The sequence below is a fragment of the Apteryx mantelli genome, chromosome 3 (genome assembly GCF_036417845.1).
Source record: "Apteryx mantelli isolate bAptMan1 chromosome 3, bAptMan1.hap1, whole genome shotgun sequence".
NCBI classification, from domain to species: domain Eukaryota; kingdom Metazoa; phylum Chordata; class Aves; order Apterygiformes; family Apterygidae; genus Apteryx; species Apteryx mantelli.
In genome coordinates this window covers 35453117-35476284 of record NC_089980.1, presented here as the reverse complement: position 1 = coordinate 35476284, position 23168 = coordinate 35453117, and the positions used below count along the sequence as shown (strand labels likewise).

At 34.8% G+C, this 23168-nt stretch overlaps 1 protein-coding gene across 2 annotated transcripts in view; it reads left to right on the top strand.

Annotated features, from left to right (window-relative positions):
* Positions 1-23168, top strand: part of SYT14 (synaptotagmin 14) — an 82481-nt gene that overhangs the window by 19114 nt on the left and 40199 nt on the right. For both annotated transcript variants that reach the window (XM_067293114.1, XM_067293113.1), the window contains exons 3-4: positions 6213-6377; positions 13449-13667. In XM_067293114.1, the coding sequence (XP_067149215.1) occupies positions 6213-6377; positions 13449-13667 (384 nt within the window). The remainder of the gene's footprint in view (positions 1-6212; positions 6378-13448; positions 13668-23168) is intronic.

The following is a 23168-nucleotide window of genomic DNA, read 5'->3' as shown; positions in this document are numbered from 1 at the left end:
ATATTTTTGAGCTAGACCATACAGCTTATTTTCATGTAATGTGAAGTTACAGTGGTGTAAAAACTAATGCAATGAGTAGTTCTTCTGTAGAATGAAGCATAAAACAGCAGTACTATCTTGTTTAACTAAAGGAATTTAAAAGGGCTAAAAAATCTTAGATCAAGTTGTAAAAAAAAAAAAACAATAAGAAAAACAAATGCTTGATTTTTCATTTATTTTAAATGTTTTTGGGCTAGGGTCTTAGAGATAATGCGGGTTCTTTGGATCATGCCCGTATTTACTTAATTTGTGCACAGAAGAGATAGGGTTGCATTATAAATGAATAATTAAAACATCACTGAGATAACTATATGGCTTTGTACATTATTAGCTAAGTGAGCAGTACAAGCTGGAGAGTAAGTACTACAAAAATCAGACTGTATAATGTAGATATTCAATATAGTGGTGTGTATGTAGATATATATTAAAAATATTAAGTGTTTTTTAATATGTTTGAAGATTTGTTTTTTAGTTTGATACTTATTTAGAGATGCCTTTATAGTTCCTAAAGAGTTTGAACTCTCTTTTGGAAAACAAAAATTGTTTAATAATAAGGAAATTAGATTTGAGAAGAAGACACTAATTTTATATTTAGAACAAAGAGACGGTAAGTTTCTGTATTCTAATGATTTTGATTCTAGTAATAATAAAAGTGTATTAAGTGTGATGTTACTGTAATACTTCTGTATTATGAGTATAATTTTCCATGATGTTTCCACAGCCAGCAATTCAGTTAGTCCTAACTTTGTAGTAAGACTTTTAAAAAATATTTCTAAAACTCTCTTATATTAATTATTATAAATTGCAAACATTCATTGTTGTTTATCATTAGAAGGACACTTGAAGTTGATATATGACTATTGAAAAGTACTGCCTTTCTACTGGTTTCTGATAAAAGTGATCGTAAAACAAACTACTGTGAATGTGTAAGGGTTTTTACAATGCTTTTCATGGTACAATTAGTGCCCAAGCAAGTTAGAATTTAAGATGATATATGTTTTGAATGAAAATAATTCTGGTGCTGAATGTGACAAAGATGCATTTTATATGCATAATTTGCTTTCCTTTTTTTCTGTTTACAAAGTGCAACTGGTTGGCACTTCAGCTACAAGAAGCTAATTGAAGGATTAATGCAATGTACAAAAGCTTCGTTTATAGACAGGAGTCTGTACACTTTTGCATGTGGAAAATTGAAGTACAATTTTATTTGTTTTTCTGGCTTTATAATGGTATTAAATTAAAGGATTTCAGCCTGGTAATATACTTAATCTGTGAACAAGCATTTTAAAATTCTTTACATGGATGCAAATTGGTATGAAAATATAATTTTCAAGTCCTATGTTCATACTGAATGCCATAAATAATTAATTAGTCTTGCTACAGCTAAAGTTTCAGCCTTTTTATAAGGCATCAGCCAATGTTCTTTTCACTCCAGAAAAATGTCATCAGATACTGTGTTCCCATAGAGAACTATATAGTTCGCATACAGTGCTTTTTTAATTTAGTATCCAGGAGGAAAAAATTAAAATCATTGTGTTTTTGAGCTACCCTAGATTCTGGGTAACTTCCATACAGCACACAGTTTGATAGGTCAAAATAGCTTTGATTGTTGAGCAATATAAATATGTGTAGAAAAATTTAAACCTACCTTTTTAAAAGATTAGATTGCAAAATACTTGAAATCATGCTTTCGTCTAAGATGTTGTGCAATTAATCTGTTGTAGTTTAAAAAAAAAAAAAAAAGAAAAAAGAAAAAAACCCAAAATATTCACTGCCCTTTGCTGTGAATCATAGAATAATTACACTGTAGTCCAATCCCCTGCTCAAAGCAGGGTCGGCACTGAATTTGGGCAAAGTTGCTTAGGGCAACCTGCTCCAGTAATTACTCAGTTCTCCTCATAATGAAATTTTCTTTCCTTATGCAAGTCAGAAACCCACATGTTTGAGTTGATGACCGTCGTTTCTTGTTCCCCTGCTATGCAAATCAGTAAAATACATGCTTCCATCTTGGTAAACTCCTCTTAGGCACAGGGAGGCTGTTGCTAGGTGCCCCCGAAGTCGCCTCTGCTCCAGGCTGAACAAACCCCCTCCCCTCAGCCTCCACTCACAGGGCAAGTGCTCCAGCCCCCTGTGATCTTTCATCAGCAGTGGGGAAGATCAGAACCTGGCTCTGCAGGAGAGACAGAGCTAGTCTTGGTCAGCAAGAATGCAGTTTCCTTCTGCTACTTGCCTGCACATCTTAATCAAGTATCCAGATGCTGGAAGGCACAGGAAAGGTTAGCCTTTTGAGTGTGCATCACAAGTACACGTCACAGTGCTAAGTCAGGTCAGCCTGAAATGCAGGTAGGGTGCGAGTCTTGCTGTGAGTTGCAGGACAATCAGTCATAGTTTTGAAAATCTCTATTTGGTGTGGTAGGCTGCTGAAATACTAAAATGTTTTTTACACGAGGTATATTTTTTAAATCCATCTAGAAGATGCAGTTCATGAAAGATTCAGTAGTCTGCTTGTTGAAATTTTTTGTCACCTTGTGGTCATACTGAGTACTTTGAGTATCACATTTTGCGATTGTTCACGTTTGACATTAAGCATGTAAGACAGATGGTCTGACTCTGGGCATCCCTGCATTTCTCTACTGACTATAGAGCATTTAGGTTAAATTTATGATATTGCATCCTAATTAGTTACCCAAAGTAGTCAAACAAAAGACTGCAGAAACTTTTCTTAGGTTCTGTGTTGATATTGTTAGTTTTAAGATGTAAGCTTAAATAGACCTAAACCTACAAACTTCATAGGTTCTGTCTCTTCCTTAGAGGTTAGTTTTTGTAGGCTCCTAAACTGTGGTTTTACTGGTTTTAAAGTAGTAAGTGCACTTTTCTTGCTCTCCTTGAAATCAGTCTTGCTGATCTCTTTGGGGCTTATATTTTTTTCCTTGCCCTATGGAGAGTTTGAATGTTCTAAATGGTTATCAAGAATGGTATGGGTTATGTTTCTGTTATATTTCTTTGTACAAAGATGACCTTTTTCCTGGATAAATAACTGTACTTTTGAAGATCTAAATTTTTAAGAATCTGATAAAAATGTTTGTGGCTTAGTATGGCCATTCTTTTAGGCATTTGTTACGAGACTGAATTATACGAGGAGTTATAAAAACAAACAAACAAAAATTGCAAAGGTAAGCATTTAGGAGTAAGAAAATACCAGAACTGCTTATTTGAGTAACCATAATTTGACATTCTGTAATTTTGATGGGATCTTCAAATTATGTGGTCACCTACCATATTTTAAAATCTTCCTTTCCTCTTTTGAAACAGCATAGAGCAAATGAGCAGTGATTCCATATTTCTTATTTTTCCCTTATCCTTATGCAGTGTCTGGTTCTTGTCCCTACTTTCAACATACTTTTAAATCATGCTCTGATGTTACCAGATTTCTTCTTCAGATTATTTTTTTAACAATGCTAAAGTTTTAGATGTTTTACACATACAAAGTAATGTCATATTTAATCAGTACGACATTTTTTGTGTTTGGTAAATTCTCTGAGAAACAATGTGATTATAACTTCCTTATTTTCCAGGTGCAAACCCAAAAGCTCTGCTAATTTTAAATACCTAAGTATCTGATTTGGGAAGGCTAGGACCTTGCTTTTCAGAACAGTTAATATATGTTGAGACATAATATTAATTGAAGAATACTGACTACTTATAACTATATCCAAAAATCAAGTAAGAATAGTAGCCTAAATCTGACATCGAAGCTGAAGCGTGTGGCTAGTGGACAGTTAGGAAAAATGGGATCTTATGAGTTTGGACTTAATATTTTAAAGAAAGTTGTGATAGAGAGAACAGAACTCATTTTTCTAGAACCCGAATGAACTGCTTTATCTGTAAAAGTCAACTTGTTCTTCCTACATTTTTCTCTTTCCACTTACTGTGCACTTTCCAACTCTGTAATGAGAGGTTGGGATTTTATAGCCAATGGCCTCCTTCACTATTTCCATTGTAGGTCCATCCTCTCTTGGATGAGGCAAAGATGGTACGGAAGAGTTTGCCTGTGAGTTATGTAATCAAACATAATCAGTGGTGGGAATACAAAATGATACAAACCTTTTCATTCATGGTACCATTTCTTTCAGTCTCTAGCTCCTTGTGGTCCAGTTCTCTGTATCTGTCCAGTCTTAATCTCTGTTGTCTTCTTCTATCTTCTTTTCACATTCCGACTTTTCCTGTGCACTCCATCTCAGTGTTGTACCTTCATCTTTACTTCTGTTCCCTCACTGGACCTCATTAACTTGTTCCTAATCTTCACCTTCCACTTCACTCTCACTTTGGTTGGTCCCTATATCCTGGTGAATCAGTCCATTCTTCTGCCCTTGCTGCTGCTGCTGCCTCTGTGTTTGACAGATGTTAGAACTGGGAAGCTATTGAAGAATGAAGACTTTCTGCTCTTGGCCCAGTCTCTGGTCTCATTTGGGTCAGGCTAAGCAGCTTCAAAGAAAATTGGACGTTGTTCTGATAGCCCTAGATAGCAGCATTTTAAGTTATTCATGTGCAGTCTTGAAAGGGGAAGGAGCATGTTTACTGCCTTAGGAGATTTTTGTCTGTTAAGCTTTGAGGTCAATAATGAATATACATAAACTGAGGCTTTTTTCATAACTCACAGATTTCCTGTATTTAGGAAGATTTCATGAAAATGCGAAATGGATGCATGACTGAAAAGCTTCCTTTATATAATGCTGTTTTTCTTTTTTTCTCACCTCATTTTTAGTTATGGCTTGACTATTTTGTAGTCAACAAAAAAACACTTCAGCAGGAGGTTGAGTGCTGACATAAGATTCAGCTGTAACAAATGATTTCAATAACATTATAAGTGACTGTAGGCAGACTTGTAAAGGGAATATCAAGTAATCTTAGTGGGATGTTCAACCAGCATCTTTCCTGGTAAACACAGTTCTCTCTTTATTTGTTCATGATAATGAAAAGATGAAGAAAATTTACCTTCTTTTCCTCTATGGTCAGTGATAGAATTCCACTTTTTTCACCTTGTTGCTCTGCTTCGCATAGCGGGATCTAGAATCCTGTAGGACTGGTCTAGGGAACTCTAACTGTGTGGGTCTTGGTATTTCAGTAAGGCTGTCTGAAATTTGAAAAAGACACACCTCCTATATCCTCTGACTGTTTTTATGACTTATTCACCATTTCTTCCATTTCTGGACCTTCTTTCTTGCCACCTTTCTGTACCCCTTTCTCTGCCCAGTGTCTTTTCAAATAAACAACCTGGCCCTAATTACTTTTTTCCCCTTGGTCCCATTTGCTACATCCGTTCCCAAATTTTGTATTTCTAAAACCATTTTCTAGACAATCTTGGTCTTGTATAGTATTACTGATATGGTTGCCTAGGTACTGGTGACCTTGCAAGATTCTACGTGGTCAAAAGATTCCCCAAAGTCCCCATCAGTTATCTGGTTGATAGCAATTACGTACTGTTTATTTTACATGCTTTTGAAGACATGTCAGTCCACTTCAGCCTTGGTTCCTCTACCTGGTTTCAATTAAGTATGCTTAATTCCACTTAGCTCTTTCTTGTTTTATACACAAGCTATCCACATACCAGGATCATACTACAAGATGCTTCTGCTCACTTTTTTTTCTTTCTTTCTTTCTTTTTTTTTTTTTTTTTTTCCCCTCTTCCTCATACAGCCTCCTACGTGTCAGGAAGCAGTAAGAACTAGCCTGTCCTCAGCTGCACTATCTCTAAGTTGCGCCTGAGCCCAGGGAGCCAAACCTCCTGAAGGGGGGATGCTCTCAGGCCGTTATATTCTCTCCCTTAGACTTTTTCATCAGAAATCATCAGCCTTGACATGTTCTGACAGTCTCCTCGTTTCCTGAAGGGGCCCTGTCTTGTTATGGCATCCGGTACTCTTGCTCACAATGTCAGTCTTCATTAGATTAGGACCAGGTATTTTATTTTCTTTGAAAAGATGATTGGAGGAGGAAAAACTGATGAAATTTAACAATATTAAATGTTTATTCAAAAGAAAATAGTAGCGTTTCAGCTATATTTTACATGTATATGTGGAACTTTAGTAGTATTTATTAATGACCAATTCTGATAAAATATTGTGACTTTGTAAAAGTTGAATTTTTTTTAACCTGTTTCTTTCTGTTTCTTTCAGTGTCTCCTGAAGCAATTGGATTCCTGTCTGCTGTTGGTGTGTTCATTATCCTCATGTTGCTCCTTTTCCTATATATTAATAAGAAGATGTGTTTTGAAAATGTTGGTGGTTTCCCAGATCTTGATTCAGGATATGCTGCAAGAAAGAATTCACAAGATAAACTTTGTAAGTGTCTGAAATACAGTTTATTAAACTTGAAGTTATAAGACTTATTATACATTTTTACAAGGAAATACAGAAATACACAAATAATCACATGACTCAAGTGATGAAAAGATATGCATTATTGACTTTTCCTATGATTTTTTGCTATGTTTAAGGGAAGAAACCTTTACAGCCGCAAGCCACAGAAATTCAACATCTGTATAATCAAAGAGTTGGCATTTGCTTATGTACTTCTCTTGCAATAGAGTACTCTTGAATGTGTTTTAAACATGCCATAATTGTCTATAAATAAATCTTCTCAAATTAGTTTGAGAATGGGATTGCTGGATTTTTCACTCAGCCTACTAAATCCTTGTTTGACCTTGTGGAGGTGGTGTTGCATTTACTCACCTGGAAAATAATTTTAAAGAATTCAAACACTGGAAACTAAATAGATCTGTTCTCTGGCTAATGAGTTATTTCTAGATCTTTTATTTTCAACAGAACAAGGTCTTTAAGGGTAATATTTAGACACAAGGAAAATTAGACTTTATAAAAGTAAGAGCTTGAGGGCTGGTAAAATGAACTCTTCTGTGTATTTGGGCTGCAGGGACAGAATGGGCTTTGTTAATTCACTTGAGAAGAAGATACAGGCACCAGAGAACAGATAGGACATCTCGGAGGTGTTCTTCACAGAATCACAGAATGGTTGAGGTTGGAAGGGACCTCAGGAGATCATCTAGCCCAACCCTCCCGCTCAAGCAGGGTCACCTAGAGCACGTTGCACAGGATCGCGTCCAGGCGGCTTTTGAATATCTCCAGAGAAGGAGACTCCACAACCTCTCTGGGCAACCTGTTCCAGTGCTCTGTCGCCCTCACAGTGAAAAAGTTTTTCCTCATGTTCAGATGGAACTGTCTGTGTTTCAGTTTGTGCCCGTTGCCTCGCATCCTGTCACTGGGCACCACTGAAAAGAGTCTGGCCCTATCCTCTTGACACCCTCCCTTAAGATATTTGTAGACATTAATAAGATCCTCTCTCAGTCTTCTCCAGGCTAAACAGGCCCAGCTCTCTCAGTCTTTCCTCATAAGAGAGATGCTCCAGTCCCCTAATCATCTTTGCAGCCCTTCGCTGGACTTGCTCCAGCAGTGCCACATCCCTCTTGTACTGGGGAGCCCAGAACTGGACGCAGTACTCCAGATGTGGCTTCACCAGGGCTGAGTAGAGGGGGAGGATTCCCTTCTACCTCTTTAAAAGGTGGAGCTAAACTTTTTTTTTTTTTTTTTTTTTTTTTTTTGCGCTATAGAAGAACATTTTTACCCTGGAAATTACGTTTTTCTTCTTAACTTCCTTTGTTACAGAGCAAGTCAAAAATATCTTCCATTGTGTAAAAGACAACAAATATTTTGGGGGTGAGGAAGTTTCCCTGATGTGCGCTGTTGTGCAGCTATTATGTTAAAAAGTTGCTTTAGTGTGATTTTAATAAAAAGACATAATTTAAATGTCTTAAAACTTCTTCTTTGCAGGTTAGAATAAAAATACCTATTTCCTCCTCACACAGTTGTCTTATTTTTGAAAATAATGAATTTTATTATGGTTAGTTGATGCTGCTATTGATGAAAGACTGTCACTTTGCTAGTTGATTTTTTGGCTTCATTTGAAGATACTTACGTTGCTTGCTTATTATTATTGTCACTGCATATTGAATGGAAAGAACAAAGCTGCAACCTCACCTGGTAAATATATTAAGTTAGAGATAACAAAAGCAAATAGCTATGAAATTGAACTTGGAGAAATGGAGTTGATCTGTTTGTGAAGCAGAAGACCTTTCTATAGAAAAAGTTGTTGTTGATCAGTAAATTGGACAAATGGCGTTTTTCAGGAACTTGCACCAAAATCTGAACCTTCCCTCTGTGTCTTCTCTGGTTGATACACTTAGCAATGCTGTAGATGATCTGACCAATGTTGTTGGAGAAGTCGGCTACAGTGTAGCTGATTCAGTAACAGAACAAGTAACAAGCATGATAAATGGCCTTCGTGCAGAGGGTGAAAGCACCAAAATACAGAATGAAAAACCCATGGAAGGTAGAGAGGATACACTGTTATTAACTCATTCCAAGGAAATTAATATGGAAGAGGAAAGAAGTACTGCAGAACATAAAGGGACTCATCCTAATTCATCAGATTTTGTAAAAAAAGATCTAAGTCAAGGTGGAATATTTGACCATGGCATGGGCAAAAAACAATGCCAATTAAAAGGCAGAGACAGTAACAATCACTTTAGTGAGACAGAAGTACCTCAGGATTTGAAGAATGTAGGAAGAACTGTTAAAAGGGAAGCAGTAGGAGGAAATGAGTATTTGGTAAATAAGTTCTCAGATAATAGTAGCCTGAAAAGTACTAAATTTACTGTGGATGGGTCAATCAAGGAACAAGATAATTGCCTACGTGCAGTATCAGACAATTCTAAGAATCACTTGCGAGGAAAAATCAAACCACGATCATCTGCAATTGATTTTAAGGATTCTGAAGAAGTGCACAGGATGAATGTTTCCCAGGATTTAGAAACAAAAGTGAATAAAGTACAAAAACAAAAATTATCAGATTCTGGCTTGAAAAAGACACACAATGATCATTCCTTAAAAGAAAAATCTGAGGCATTTTTTGACAGAAAAGGACAATCTGTAACAAAGGATGGAGACAATACATCAGCTACAACTATGAAAGCAGGTAAAAAGAAAAATTCTAAGAAATCAGAAAAAAGTTCAAGAGAACTAAGTAATAAGAAGACAGCAGAAAAAGGTGAGGAGTCCTTGAGTAAGCTTCATTCTTCAACCTTTCCTGAAACTTATGGTACTTTCTACTTTTTTCACCTAATTTGCAGATTTCACTTTAATAATACCGTTTTCTGTGGATGGAAGTAGTTTTGTTTTCTAGGTGCTTCATTCTCTAATTATGATATTTCTTTGAAGTTAATTACTTTTTTAAAATATAGTTAATGGAACTGATTACTAGGTGTCTCATATATTCTAACTTTTTTCCATATAAAATCTTTCTCACCTTTTCTGAAGTGCTTTGTGTGGTTTCTATTGAAAACTGGGAATTAATTAATACTGGGAATTAATGCTTGTTCTTTGAAAGTGGCCTTCTTTTTTGTGTGCTTTAAAACTGTTTTACAGATTGTACAGATCTCTGGTCTTTTCAAGTTTGCATGGAGTGTGATGAGATAAAGAAAAAAATGCACTTCTGTTACTTTTGCATTATAGTAGATCTTCAGAATGTATTTCCAGGATATGTAACATCATAATTTTAAGATAGAAAAGTCACTGACAAGTGGCAATTAAGTATAATTTAAGTATAAAGAGAACTGAACAAGACTTTTCTTAAAGTTGTAGTCTTACAGAGAAAACCTATGTATTGCTGGTGTGCATGCTGTGTGCGCTGCCTTCAACATCCAGTCTTATAGCAATATAACAATGGGGTTGCAATGATAGTTTGTGAGCAAGATGTAAAACCTGGTATTCTTACACAGCTGTTTTGCAGGATGTGCAATGAATTTTTAGAAAACAGCACAGGCTTTCCTGGAGATGCTGTTTCTGTAGAGAGATGAATAATCTGATAATAGAACAAAAATTTTTTTTTTCTGTGTGTGTGTGTGTGTGTGTGTGTGTGTTGTTTGCTCATATGATGCAACATTTGGAAAGTATATTCTCTTATCAAAATGTTATTGTAGGTACTGTAATAAGCAAATCAATAGGTTTTAATAGGCTAATAATAATTTTAGGCAAAAAAAAAAAAAGTCCTTTAGTAAGAACTAAGGACTATGAATTCTCCTAGGCAAGTTTCTGTCTAAAACATAAAAATCAAGAGAAGTGGCAGGGAGAGGCATAAAAAAGCACAACCTTTTTGGATTTAGTTGAGGATTTTTTTAAATGTTGCAAGAAGCTATTTTCCCCCAAGAAACTGAAATAGATTTGTATTATTCATTTTTTAAAAAATAATTCCTTTGATATCTAGTGTTCTAACCTTAATTAGATTCTTAAGTCCTCTGAAGAGGACTCATCCTGTTTCATGACTTGAAATAATATACATTCTGTCTTGTTCTTTTGTACTAGGAGTTAGAGAATAAATATCTGGCATCACTGGGAACTTCTGGATGCTTACAAACTTGAATGTATTATTAGAGGCATAACTTTCAAAACTTTTTTCAAAAATCTTCTAGTGTTTCTACCAAGTTCTGTTCTGTCCCATTTCTGATACTTTATGCAGATTGATTAATGAACCCAATTTCATATTGCAAATTCATTTTTTATAAAGATAAACGTCAGCTTAAAATATGTGTATTTAGTGTTGATGTCAGGCATTGTATTTCAGTTCTGGCATGCCCCACTTCATTTATAGCTGTGGAGACATTCTGTAGTTGTTTCCCAGCTAACATTTTTCAGGCTGTTGAGGATCGTAAGAGACACAAACTTCTGCTCTGTGTAACAGAAAAGGAGGCTTCTTTTTCCAGACAACTTTTAGCTTCTTGCAGTGAATCTCCTATCTAGTACATATTCTACTTAGTTTGATATTCATCAATATGTGATCAGTGGAAATGAACTTGCTTTATAGCCATCCATATAATGGGGAGCACCATACAATCTCCTGAATTAAAATTTATGGCCTAGAGTTGAAAGATCTAGTTGCTCATTAGCAGTCTTTAAGGCACCAGTTTTCCTGTAAATACTAAATTAAGCTCATGTACACATTACATTTAGAGCTGGTAGCACCATCTGCAGTTAAAGTTTCCTGACATTTTCCATTTCAAGACCTTATTTTCAGTTGCTTATAACTGTGTGCCAAATTTGAAGCATTTGGGATGAAATCTGGCATGGTTTCTGTCTGAAATCTATCTTTTAAGCTGTAGTTTAAAATCTTTAGCTGTTTCCAGGAATAGAGTATGGCAAAAACATGCTGGTTATCTGTGCAGAAAATAAATAAATTTCTCACCTGCTTCATTAAGAATCTTTGGCACTTTTGTACATTGGATTATGTACTCGAAATGTGGGAGAGCACTTTTCCCATGTCAGAAATGTGCCTGTTATTTTTTTGAGAAAAAACATCTAAATTTGACAAAGTTCTAAATCTTTGAAACTTTACGTTTTGAAAATGCTCAGTAAAAACTTCTTACAGTCTTTGTTTAAATTCTTTGACCATCCCATTTGCATTTATGTACTTCATTGTCAGGGTTGAAGAACAGGGCAGGACTTATCCTGCTTTTGATACTTTTGGATATTGAAGGACACAGGAAGTTTGAAGAGAAGAACGGAGAATAAACATGACTTAGGAGAGAAACCTTCTGAATGAGTGCAAGATGGCACAAGTTGTAGACTGGGATTTGAAGTAGGATAAATGACAGCTATGGAGGGAACTGATAACATATGAAGGTATAAAGAGACTAAGGTTGAAAAATGAGCGTTATGTGACTATATGGTTAGGTGCAAGTAAAGAGAATTTGGGATTGAATATGCAAGGAGAACCGAGAGAAGCCTCATGAGAAGCCAAAAGAGTGTGCTTGGAGCAGGAGCCTGGAGTGTGGAGCAGGGAGACGGAGACTTAAGATAAGATTCATCTAATTTAAATGTAACTATTATAAAAGTTGTTTTACCTAAACTTGTATCCTAAGCTTTCTGTATGAGCATTGGGAGAAATAGACCTCTCTGGGAAGTGATTTTACTATGTATCCTAGAGGCTTACCTGAAAGTGGGAAGCAATGACCTCTGTAGTAGGAAGAGGCAAGGACTCTGACTGTAAAAGAAGCCTAGATGGCTAGCTTAGGTGGAGTTACCACAATTTTAAATGGCCGAATTTTGAGTAAGCTGAATCCTTGCTTTGGTCAGAAGGCCCAGGCAGAGGCTGCCTGGACATGAAGACTGGGACTGAGTGGGACCTGGAATGAAAAACTAGAGAGCACGGCCTGGCTTGAGAGGAGGAAAGGAAAGGCAGAAGGTAAAAGAGATTGAGTGTGCTTAGATAGTGTATTAGTCAATGTTGCCCTGCAGAATCAGGAACTGAACACATTACGGCATCTGACTTGTCCTGCTTTCAATAATTAATAAAAGTCCACTGACAAATTATATGTGGTGGACTTGTTCACATAGAGCAGTGGTAATGCTAACCTTTATTAAGTTTGCATGAACCTTTTTTATGCCTATCAGAATTTGATATCTACAAAAACCTCTGCAAAAAGTGTTAAATTTGGGCAGAAACCAGTTGAAGTTTGGAAAATGGAGAGAGCAGATTTCCTTTTACAGTACTAAAAATCTAGCTGCATCTTAGTTTGAGTTGCAAGGGGAAGTCATACTCAAGAGAAGTAGTTGGAAAAAGTTGGCCACAGGAGGGGGTATTGTAGAGGAAGTGGAATAAAAAAATATAACTAGAATAGTTTCTTCTGTGCAACTTTAGCTGTTGTCAGGCATCTGTAATGAGAATCTGTGTTTATTTCAGTTGTTGAACAAAGGGATTGTAAATTAAATAAGATTGTACATGTAAACATCTATCAGTAGCATTTTCCGATTTGTTGTCTTGATTTTAAGCACTACTAACAAATATTTTAAAACAATTTTATGATAGGCTTTTCTTTGTAAATTAGAATTTTATTTCTACCTTATACTACATGCTCACAGCAAAAATCCCTTGGAAATGGAGGGTCAGGAGTTGCCTTTTTGATGCAAGTTGGGTATCCAAATGTGATATTGAAGCAGTAATGAATTTACTTTACATAAATTATTTTGAGCATTTTCATCTTAAATGAAGGGTTTAAAGTTGTTGAATGTGTCCTACCTTGCAAAAAATGATCTGTTTTCTGTTTTTTCTGTTAAAGAAGTTTTATGTTTTTTGGACTTAATAGTCTTTCAGTATTTGTAGAAAAGAAAAATACCTGTTGCCTATTACAAAACCATATAATACAAGATGATATTTTTAAAATATTGCAGAAGTTTTATTTGAAATAGGTTATCATCAAAGATATTTTAAGCTTTTATGCTCTTAAGCTCTATTTTTTTGCATTCTGTATTAAGCTGTAGTTGACTTGCTTTATTTTGTTCAAACAGACAACTCATATATGAATAAAGACCAGCATGGTTCATCATCTGAGAGCGAAGATGAAGCGCTGGGTAAATACCATGAGGCCTTGTCTAGAACCCAGAGTTCCAGGCTGCCAGTGGTGGATGGCAGGCAACAAAAGAACTATGTATGGGAAACCAGACAAAAATACAGTCCTCTGTCTGCAGAATATGATGGATACAGTAGTGAAGCCTCAATAGATGAAGGTAAGATTGTTTTACAAGTGTTCCTTTTATTTCTAATTTTACAGTTATGTTGTGAGTAAAGCAGTTGTAGGCAAGGGCAGCTTGACTTGCAAATAATCAATATCTGCAGGAAATATCCAAATATCTTATATACTTGTGCATGCTCCAAAAAAATTGATATGGACTTGTTTGTGTGTTCTTCCAGAAATACTGAAAATGATATAATTTCTTCTTACATTACGTGATGTACAATTTTATTAATAGTAATTTTATTCTTTGGGGAATCTTCTTTAAATTATTTTGATTTAGGAAAGAAACATATTAGCCGTTCACAAATTCTAGGGTATTATAAATGCAAACAAGACCCAGCTACAGGATCTGTTATGCTTTTATTGATAAATTGTTGTAACAGCAAAGTAAGTGGAACTGATTATTGCTTATGATGCATATGGTCATTGCCATATGCATTACTGGAATATCTTGCATCTTTTCTTGAAATCACAGGAAGAAATAATTACAAAGATTAGATTAATATAAATCTTCCAAGGAGTTAAAAGTTGGATGTAAACAATAGGATGTTTTCTTTGTGTTATATATTTGTTAATTTTCAGTAAAGGTCATAGCTAACTGACTGGGTAGTCAGCTATCAATATTTTGTCTACTTTTGTGCTTGAAAATAGTTGCATGTGAAAACTGTATCTCCAGTCATCTTCTAGCATCAAAAAAGGGAGCTTTGGTTGAAGTTAGTTAAAAGTCAGGCTCTAATATAGCTGCTTTATTATAGTAAAACATTTCTTGGCCTCCCTTTAATATATTAAAACACAGGTTTTTTTAAAGATTAATTAATATTTTCTAACAAAAAATAGATACATATAATTGAAAGGAAGTCTATACCTAAATATATACAATCCAAAAGTGCTTGAAAAAAAATGAGTTTTTCTACTGTGTGATGTAATTGTATTATTCAGAAGTCCATGTGTCACTAAAACTTGAAATTAGTGCATGCTCTTTACTGATTCTGAAGTTAAGGCACAAAGGACGTGAAAGCCATCATTGAAGCTGCAGAGTAAGAGAATTCTTTTCTCTTCTGATCATCAGAATTTTCAGATCTTTCCTTTGCTTTTAAACTCTAGAAAGACTGGTGAGTCTGAGTTCCAGGAAGTTGCTAGGGAGGTAAGTGCAGAGTTGAGGTGGGACAGTAAGGACTGATCCTTGGACACTTTTATGGAGAAGGACAGCAATGAGAAGGGATAGTAAAAGTATCCTGTTTTGTTTTTTATATCTACTGACATCTATCAGCAGTATTGTTGGGGGAATATGAAAGGTGAGATACTAATTTTTTGGGGATACATGTACCTGATGGCCCTGTCAGAAAGGAGGGTGAGATATATTAACAGGAGAGGGAAAAACAAAGTGTAGTTACTAGCAAATACTACCAGATATTACTACTACTACAAGGAAACTACTCTCAGATACTCAGAATGATGTATTTGTTTTATTTCAAACCAATGGGGCCCCTTGTTAAAATAAAGTCGTAGAATAATTCAGGTTGGAGAGGACATCTAATGTTCCTCTTTCTATTTCACAGTTGTTCAGATTTTGATCCTACTTCATCTTCTCAAATACTTTTCCAGCTCAGCTTTCCACTTTGGCCCTATAAGACGTAAGCTTCAGTAGCATTGTGCTGTCCTCAATCCAGGATTTTTTTTTTTCTGTTTTATTAATTGTGTTCCTTATGATCCTCTCAGATCATCAAAATTCACACTCACTGACTTCTGTTCTCTTCTGAGGAATAAGAACTTCAGTCTGGAAACTTGTATCATGGTTAGAAACTAGGACAAGAGAACCCTGTTGGCAAGTCCAAGCATTGCAGCAAGAAACCAGACAACTGTTTTCCCCCTCCTGCTTTTTTGTTTTTTCTTCTCTTGCTAAAGATATCATCCATCACCAGCTGCTATCCCTTCCCAACACTATGTTCATTCAGGAAGTTGGCTGGATGTAAAACCCAGGGTGTGTGGGGTTTTTTTGTTGTTTTTTGTTGTTGTTGTTTTAATTTAAAGAATACAAGCTCTAAACTGGTACTAAAATAAATTTGTAAATTTCATTTATTTTAGTGAAAACATTACTACCAGGGGTTTAGGGAAAAAAAATTAAAGCAAAAATATAAAAACATTTTAACTTACCAAATTGTGAAGTCTTTAACTACATATTTCTACTTACAAAAAAGCTTTAATACTGGCAGTATTTTGATTTTTCTACTGCATGTAAGAGAGCATTCTCTTCAAACATTTTATAAGGAGTGGAGAATCAGCAGTGTTATTTGTCTGATAGCCTGTAATTATTCTACAGTTTTCTATAAAATGCTTGCAAATTAGAGTGGTGATCTTGCCTCATCTTTGCAACCCGTTAATGTCAACAAAACTGTTCAAAAAGGTTCTGTGGTATTTGATATGGCAACAAAACAACAACCTAGCATTTTTCCTCTTTTTAGTGACCTGAAGGTGGCACGCTAGAGTAATTAATTAGCGTGTTAGAACTTTTTTATTCTTCCTAAATTATTTCGAACAAAGAATCTTTGCACAATGATAAAAATGTGTTTGAAAAGAGGAAAAGATAGAAAGAGTATGTCTTGTTATGTTACATTCATCACAGAAGGAAAGCTGCTCAATCTAGAAGTTTGAAAAGAGAAGATGGGAACCTTGTGAAGAAAACCTGCAGTCAAAAATAAATAAATCCAAGGCTGGCTGTCACTACCAAACAGTTCATATGTGTTCAAAGAAACAGTTCACTGAACAGATGAGGTTAAAATCTCAGATTTCCAAGTAGGGAGCATCAAGAAACATTCTAGATGTTTCAGTGTAGTTTTAAAAAAATTTCAAATCTTCACAGTTTTTAAACTTAAGACATTAATCTTTAGGAGATTTGAGATGCCATAGAGACCGTGAGATTTTTTTTCATTAAGTAGTTGGCTTTTATACTTGTTGAATTAGTTTTTTAAGTGTAAAGAAAAGTGATTTCCTCATTCTTTGCGATGGGGGGAACAAGCAATATGTTCCTATGTCCTTTAATATGAGAAAAAATTGTTAGTGTATTTGTTTGCTATGTTCTTCTGTATCCTCATATATACTTTGTCATTTCTACTTCTAAGATTGAAATATTTTAGCTGTACTTCTAGCCTAAGACACCCTTCAGTGCATTTGTTGACCAGGGCTGGATACTGTTGCAATGATGAGAGGAGAGAATTCATTTTTGTCTCATCTCTGTTCTCTCTCAACTCATCCCTGGTAAACTTGCCTCTGATGGTATCATTAAAAGTCGCATCAGAGAGAAGGAGTACTATGAGCTGACGAAGATGCATGATATTTCATTTTCAGAAACTTCTGTGTTATTTTCTCTTTAGCAGTTACTTTGTCATATATTGTATCTTGCAATAGTGTCCTGTGTGTTTTCAAAGGAGCCAGTAAGTGGTTTTATTAATAACTGGTGGTTCTTCACTTTAATCTTCACTTTTTAAATATCTGCTCGTTTAGACAGGTCTGCACTTAATGGTGCGCTCACAAAATATCGCAATGGAAGAGACAAAAAAAATAAAATCTTGTTTTTATTAATACACCTTACAAGCTTTGTCTGCATTGCTAAAAATTGTTAAATATACAATATTAATATGAAGTAATGCTTGCATTACTGAAACTATGAATAAGACTGATCATATTATCCTAAAATTTGCTTATTATCAATTAATTAGTTTATTACATATATTTTCTGGCTGCATATCTTCTAGAAATGTGTTATTCTGAAGCCTGAAAATGTGTGGTGTATTTTCACATCACTCTTTTCTCCTCTAGATGGCCATATTAATCTTTCTTTTCAGCATATTTATAGAGAACTGACATAGCATTTTATATAATGTGTTTAATCCTTAAATGAAGAAAACAATATCTTGTGATTTTTATTTATTTTTCTATATTTCAATGATGGAATGTTTTAGTAGCACATTAATTTGTTTTATGAAATTTAGGTTTTTAAATTTTGATTCACGTATATGTGCTCATGACCAGTACCTGATCCACTTTGTGTATTTCTATAGTGCATTTGATGCATTTAGATTCCAGTGAATTCTAATAAGTATTTTAAATGGAAAATTCTAATTGATATTGGGCTTAAATGCAAGCATTTCTGCAGACTCTAAGCTGTTAGCAAATAGATAAATGTATCTTTTTGTAGTATCTCTATATAAAATCAAGTTAATTGGAAAATGAAGATGAAGACAAATCATGGCAAAGTAAAATGGTACAGAAGATATATTTACACTTGAAATCCCCAACTCTTGCACAAATGATTCAAAGCTATTAATCACTGAAAAGAGAGAAACCAGCATATCTCGAGTATTTCTTGATATCTGTATGTGGACTTAACCCAGTCTCTGTGCTTAGGGCCCGGGGATTTAGGGGTAGCTCAAAGTTTCAGTTATTTTTACAGTCATCTTTGTTCTTTATCATGTTATCCAAGAAAGTATGTGTACTTACTGAAGTAACCTTTGCTTCTTTTCCCATCCTGATATAACTTTCCTTTTATTTTTAATAATGTGCATCCTATTTTTTGTAGTAAGCCCTGCCATTTCATATGCTCTTATGATCCTATTGAATATATAGTAATTGGTTCCAATTTTTTTGTAATATTCTGGAAGAGGAAATTAATATAGGCTGTGATATTACACATCCATTACAGAAGGTAAAGAACGAAAAAAGCAAAAAACACCAAAAGAATTTAAAAAAGCAAAAATAACAATGTAAGCTATTTCTGCTAACAAGGAGGTTATTATGAATTTAAATGGAAATCTAAATAAGGAAGTGTTTTATTTTCAAACTTTAAATTGGCCTTATTCTTATGTACTTTGGTAACTGAAAACATTTGTTAGTATCTTTATTGGTCATAATCTTAAATGGACTATGCTTTCTTAATAACTTCAATTTCCAAGATATGTACAAAATGGTATTAAACTAGCCTCTTTATTGTGTCCAACAGTGGCTACTTCCTGAACTTGTGTCTTTGTTATCTCTATAAACTTCATAGGCAAGTAGAACATATTTTCATTAAGGAAACAGTCCCTTGAAGCTCCTGAAAATAGGAGTTTTTAAACTTAAGAATTTTAAGACGTGTGTATTGAAGTTACAGTTTTGTAGGCAGATGTCAAAAGCTGTAGGTTCTTTTTTGCTTTTGTAAGCAAGATTCTCTGAATTTCTCCTCTGAAAGGAATATGGGCGGGGGTGAAGAGGGGGGAATTCTACTTCTTATTGGTAATTTGCTATGTTCTTAAAGCATGTCTTGCCCAGATCTCTTCTTTAACAGCTGTGCAAAATTCCAGTTGTTACCAAGCAAATCAAGAACGTTGGTCCCAGTTCTGATGTAGAGTAAGTGACAATCATGATGAAAAAGGTAGAAAACTTTAAGCAAACTTAGATTTACTTTATTTAGCTGTAGATTATCAGTGCAGTACAACCACAGGTTCTGCAACCTATTTTAAAGTCTGTTTCTAACAACTCAATTGGTAGAGCCCTGCGGCTGAAGACATGTATGTTCAGAGACTCTATTTCTGAGACTGGCCCAAGTGCCTTACATTTAACAAGGTTTTTTGGAAACATATGGAAGCACTAAAAGACTGCAGTGAGAAAACATAAGTTCTCTTAAATGAGAATCTGCTGCTCTAGCAGGCATATGCTACTGGATTTTATCCATCTTTTCCATATTGTGAAGGTAGAGTATGTTATTTTTGTAGTTTATCTTCTCCACTTTTATTCTTCTTTAGGCTTTCAGCACTTTATGTTGATATGTCTGTTGGACATATGTTTGTCTTGCTTCTCAGTGTCAATCTTTGCACGTGAAGGCAACTGTTCTTCTGGAATCTCTTGGATCTGATTCTTTATGCAGCTTTTTGCATTTTCTCTCTTGTTAGCTTTCATCTCTTAGATAAAGCGTCTTCGCTGAACCACTTGGAGGATATATAGAGATTCCCTTTCCGTATATTCCCTACATAAACAAGAAGAGCTTTTCATAAGCACCTCAAACTGTCATACTGATGAATCTCCCAATTTGTTAAACCAATTTTCTTTTCAGGAGGAGGGGGAAATGTGTGTATCATGTTGAGCAAACTGAGGCCACAAAGTTCTCTCAAAGTTGATTTATCTATCTGTACATTTCAGGTACTAAGAATTACAGGCAAAGAATATAGTGTAAGTAGTAGAATAAGAGCTATAAACTAGTATTCAGACTGGAAGAGTGAATGCTCAGTTGAATACTGTATCATGTTTGTGATATAAACTTAGTTATATTTCTCTTCTTTTTCCTCTAATGTGCTTTAAAGGAAGAAATTTGAAATATAATGGAAATAGTATCAAGTAAGAAAGTAGCCGCACATTTTTCTCTGACCTGTCTTTATTAGATTACCTGTGAGATTTCTATAGTATAATATCTGTTGAAAGAAAATATTCTGTGGCCTGAGGCTTGGGTAGAGATAGTGCTTGTAGTAGGTAGGATGTTCATCCAAATAATTTCGAAAGGGTCTTAAGTAAAGACACTTAAGAGAAGCCTGAAGTAATCTTTAGAGCAGTTATTTCCCAAATGTTTCAAAGTGTATTTTGAAGGCTGAGTCAAGTTACAGCTATGAGATATTCCAGGTATTCATACTTGTGTACACCACCATCAGCTGATATCATTCTTGATACACTTTTTAGGTTTTTTTTTTTGAGAGAAAATGGAGATGCTTTAATTATAGTATTCTTTTTTTATTTTTATTTGATCCATCAGATTTGATCTTTTATCCATGTGGCTATTTATACCAGCTCCCATATGCTTCTGTTTTCTATTATGTGGACATCCATCCTTGAAATTTCATGTTTTAAGAGTAATTTAAAAATCGTTATGTAGTATGGGAGAACGGACAACAACATGATGCTAATGATACAAAAATTCTGATTCTTGATTATGTGCGTATGTCTCTTATTTATTGGTAAATTGAAGGGAGTAAGTTGGGTGGATAAATTAGCTCCAAGCCCTTAAAAATTGGAGAAAGAAAAGTTTTTGTGATTTTTTTTTTTTTTGAAGCCCCTGTGTGTGTGGCAGTTCAATCCATGTCCATATCAAAGGAATGTTGTAGGAATAGTTTTATATCTACTGGGGTACAAAAAAGACAACTTTGTAATTCAAAGATCTGCAGGTTGTTGTCCAGAGCTATGGACAACACATGACATGCCTTTTTTTTTTTTCCCCTCCCACTTCCAGTATGGCTTCCTAGTGCATTATTTTGTGTTAGTGAAAGATAATCCTCAGTTATTCCACTGTAGAATAATAGTGAAAGATAGTAAATTCTGTTAAGTATTTGAAATTGTGGTGCATGTCTCTGAAAAATAGTCAACTGAGCATTGCAGAGTGATTTAGAGATTAGCTTTTCATCTGTCTGACATTCTTCAGTTTTACAGAATTCTGATCTCCTTTATGTCCTAAGAAAGTGTTACTCTTTCTCTTTTGAAAAGTTCCTAGTATTAAAGGAATATTATTCAAGCATTAAGATATGGTCATATTGTGGTTATGGTTCTTTACCCATGTGCATGGCAGACAAGCATGCTGTGCACAAGTAGTCTGGCGATCTGGAATGCGTAGGATCCCCAGGTAAGAGTAGAAAGCAAATGTAATTCAATAGTATTCTTGTAATGTTCTTGGGGAATGTTCCCAGAAATTGAAATAAGTAGACATGGGAGTTTAAAGACAAAGGCGATTCATGGCTGAGTTTAGATCAGTTTTGAAGAGAATGGAGTTATACTGAGAACTTTTGAGTTGAAAAGCTAGACAGATGATATGAAGTAGTGCATGACAACTCTCTTGTTGATGAAAGGTAACATATGAAAGTGCTTGATAGAGTAAAGTTGAATGATTCTGAAACCATGGATTTACCCAGCAATTAACAGCAGAGTTGCTGGAAGAAGATGTTAAAGCATGCATATCATCTACAGCTGACAGGAAAAAACTAGTAACAAAGCTCAAAGTCAGTGATGATGATAAGATTTTCAACAAGAAAATTCCCTTTCCAGCTAGGTCAGCTCCAAAGTGGAGAAAATCAACCCTCCAGTGGGAAAGGGTTTTTCCTGATGTGTGCAAGCGCGCAGAGCAAACTCTCAAATCAGGCGGCCCCTGCCGGCATTTTGAAATCTTTGAAGAAATATGCTCTGCAGTGATGTGAAGACTTTGAAGAAAGTCACCCTTAGCAATGTGGTGTCTGAAGTGATGTAAATCATGCATTAATAATTACAGGAAATTTTTCATTTTATTTTAAACTTAGTTGAATACATCTCTCATCTATTTGAATCTGGGATTTATGAAAGGATCAGGATTTCTTTTGTTTGTCATTACCTGGGAAATGTTTGCATGTGTATTTATGGCTAAAGTATTTCCTTGTGGCATTGTGCTCTGTATAGACATTCCACATTAATAAAATGTAAAACGGATTGGTAATATAAGCACAAGAGGTAGTAGTAGATCAGTGAAAAAGATCACTTCCCTGATGAATCTCCTTGAGTCAGCTTTTGCTAATTCTGACTGAAAACTGATTATTTCTTTCACTAATATAATCTAAAAGATATATAAACAGGAAAGCTTGAAAAACCTGGTATTAAAAAAATTTAGATACATTAGAAATAACCAGTAAGTATTTTTAACATTAAGTGTCTGTCAGTTTTGGCATTTAGTTTCTAAGTGAGTTCACTAACTTTTCTTTTTTTTTTTTTAATATTACTTACTCCATCATATTAAAAGAGAGGGAGAGAAATAATGATAGAGATAAAATTAGTCTGGACCTAGCAGTGTTGAGAACACTGGAATAGCACACAGCAGGTATACACCTTCCGGTTGTCTTTCAACAGTATTTTAGTTTTATAGAATTTTTTTTCACTGCAGTTTCTCAACTTCTTCACATAAAAGTCACAGCAAAGTCCACAGATGCACTTTTATGGAGGATGCTTTCCCCTTTATCATCAGAGCTTTGCTTGAATTAAGACTTTTAGAGAGGGCAAGGTTAGCAGCTAAGTTAATATCTTCTGTTTTCCTCTTAGTCTTTTCATCTTGACCCATATTTATGCTCAGGCAACTTTTATTTCCTTTTCCTAATTTTTCTTCCGTTGACAAGAACAACAGATTATTTTTATAACTCTTCCTGAACTCTTTTTGTTTTGTTACCTACTCAGTGTAGATTACTTTCCTTATGCCTTTGTATTCATTGCATAGATATATGCTTTAACTATATTGTACTTAAGATATTTTTCTTGTCAAAATAAGCTTTCATATACTATTTACAACACATTTGTGTTGTACTTTCAGGAATTATCGGGATATTTTCCTTGAGAGGAAGTGTGAGATGTATGATATAACTTGAAATCCCTATTTTTTTGCAATTACCTTTCCTCCACTTCATTTGCAAGTAATCTGGAAATAGATCCTTAGGTAATGTGATTTCCAAACTTCCGGTTGTTTCAG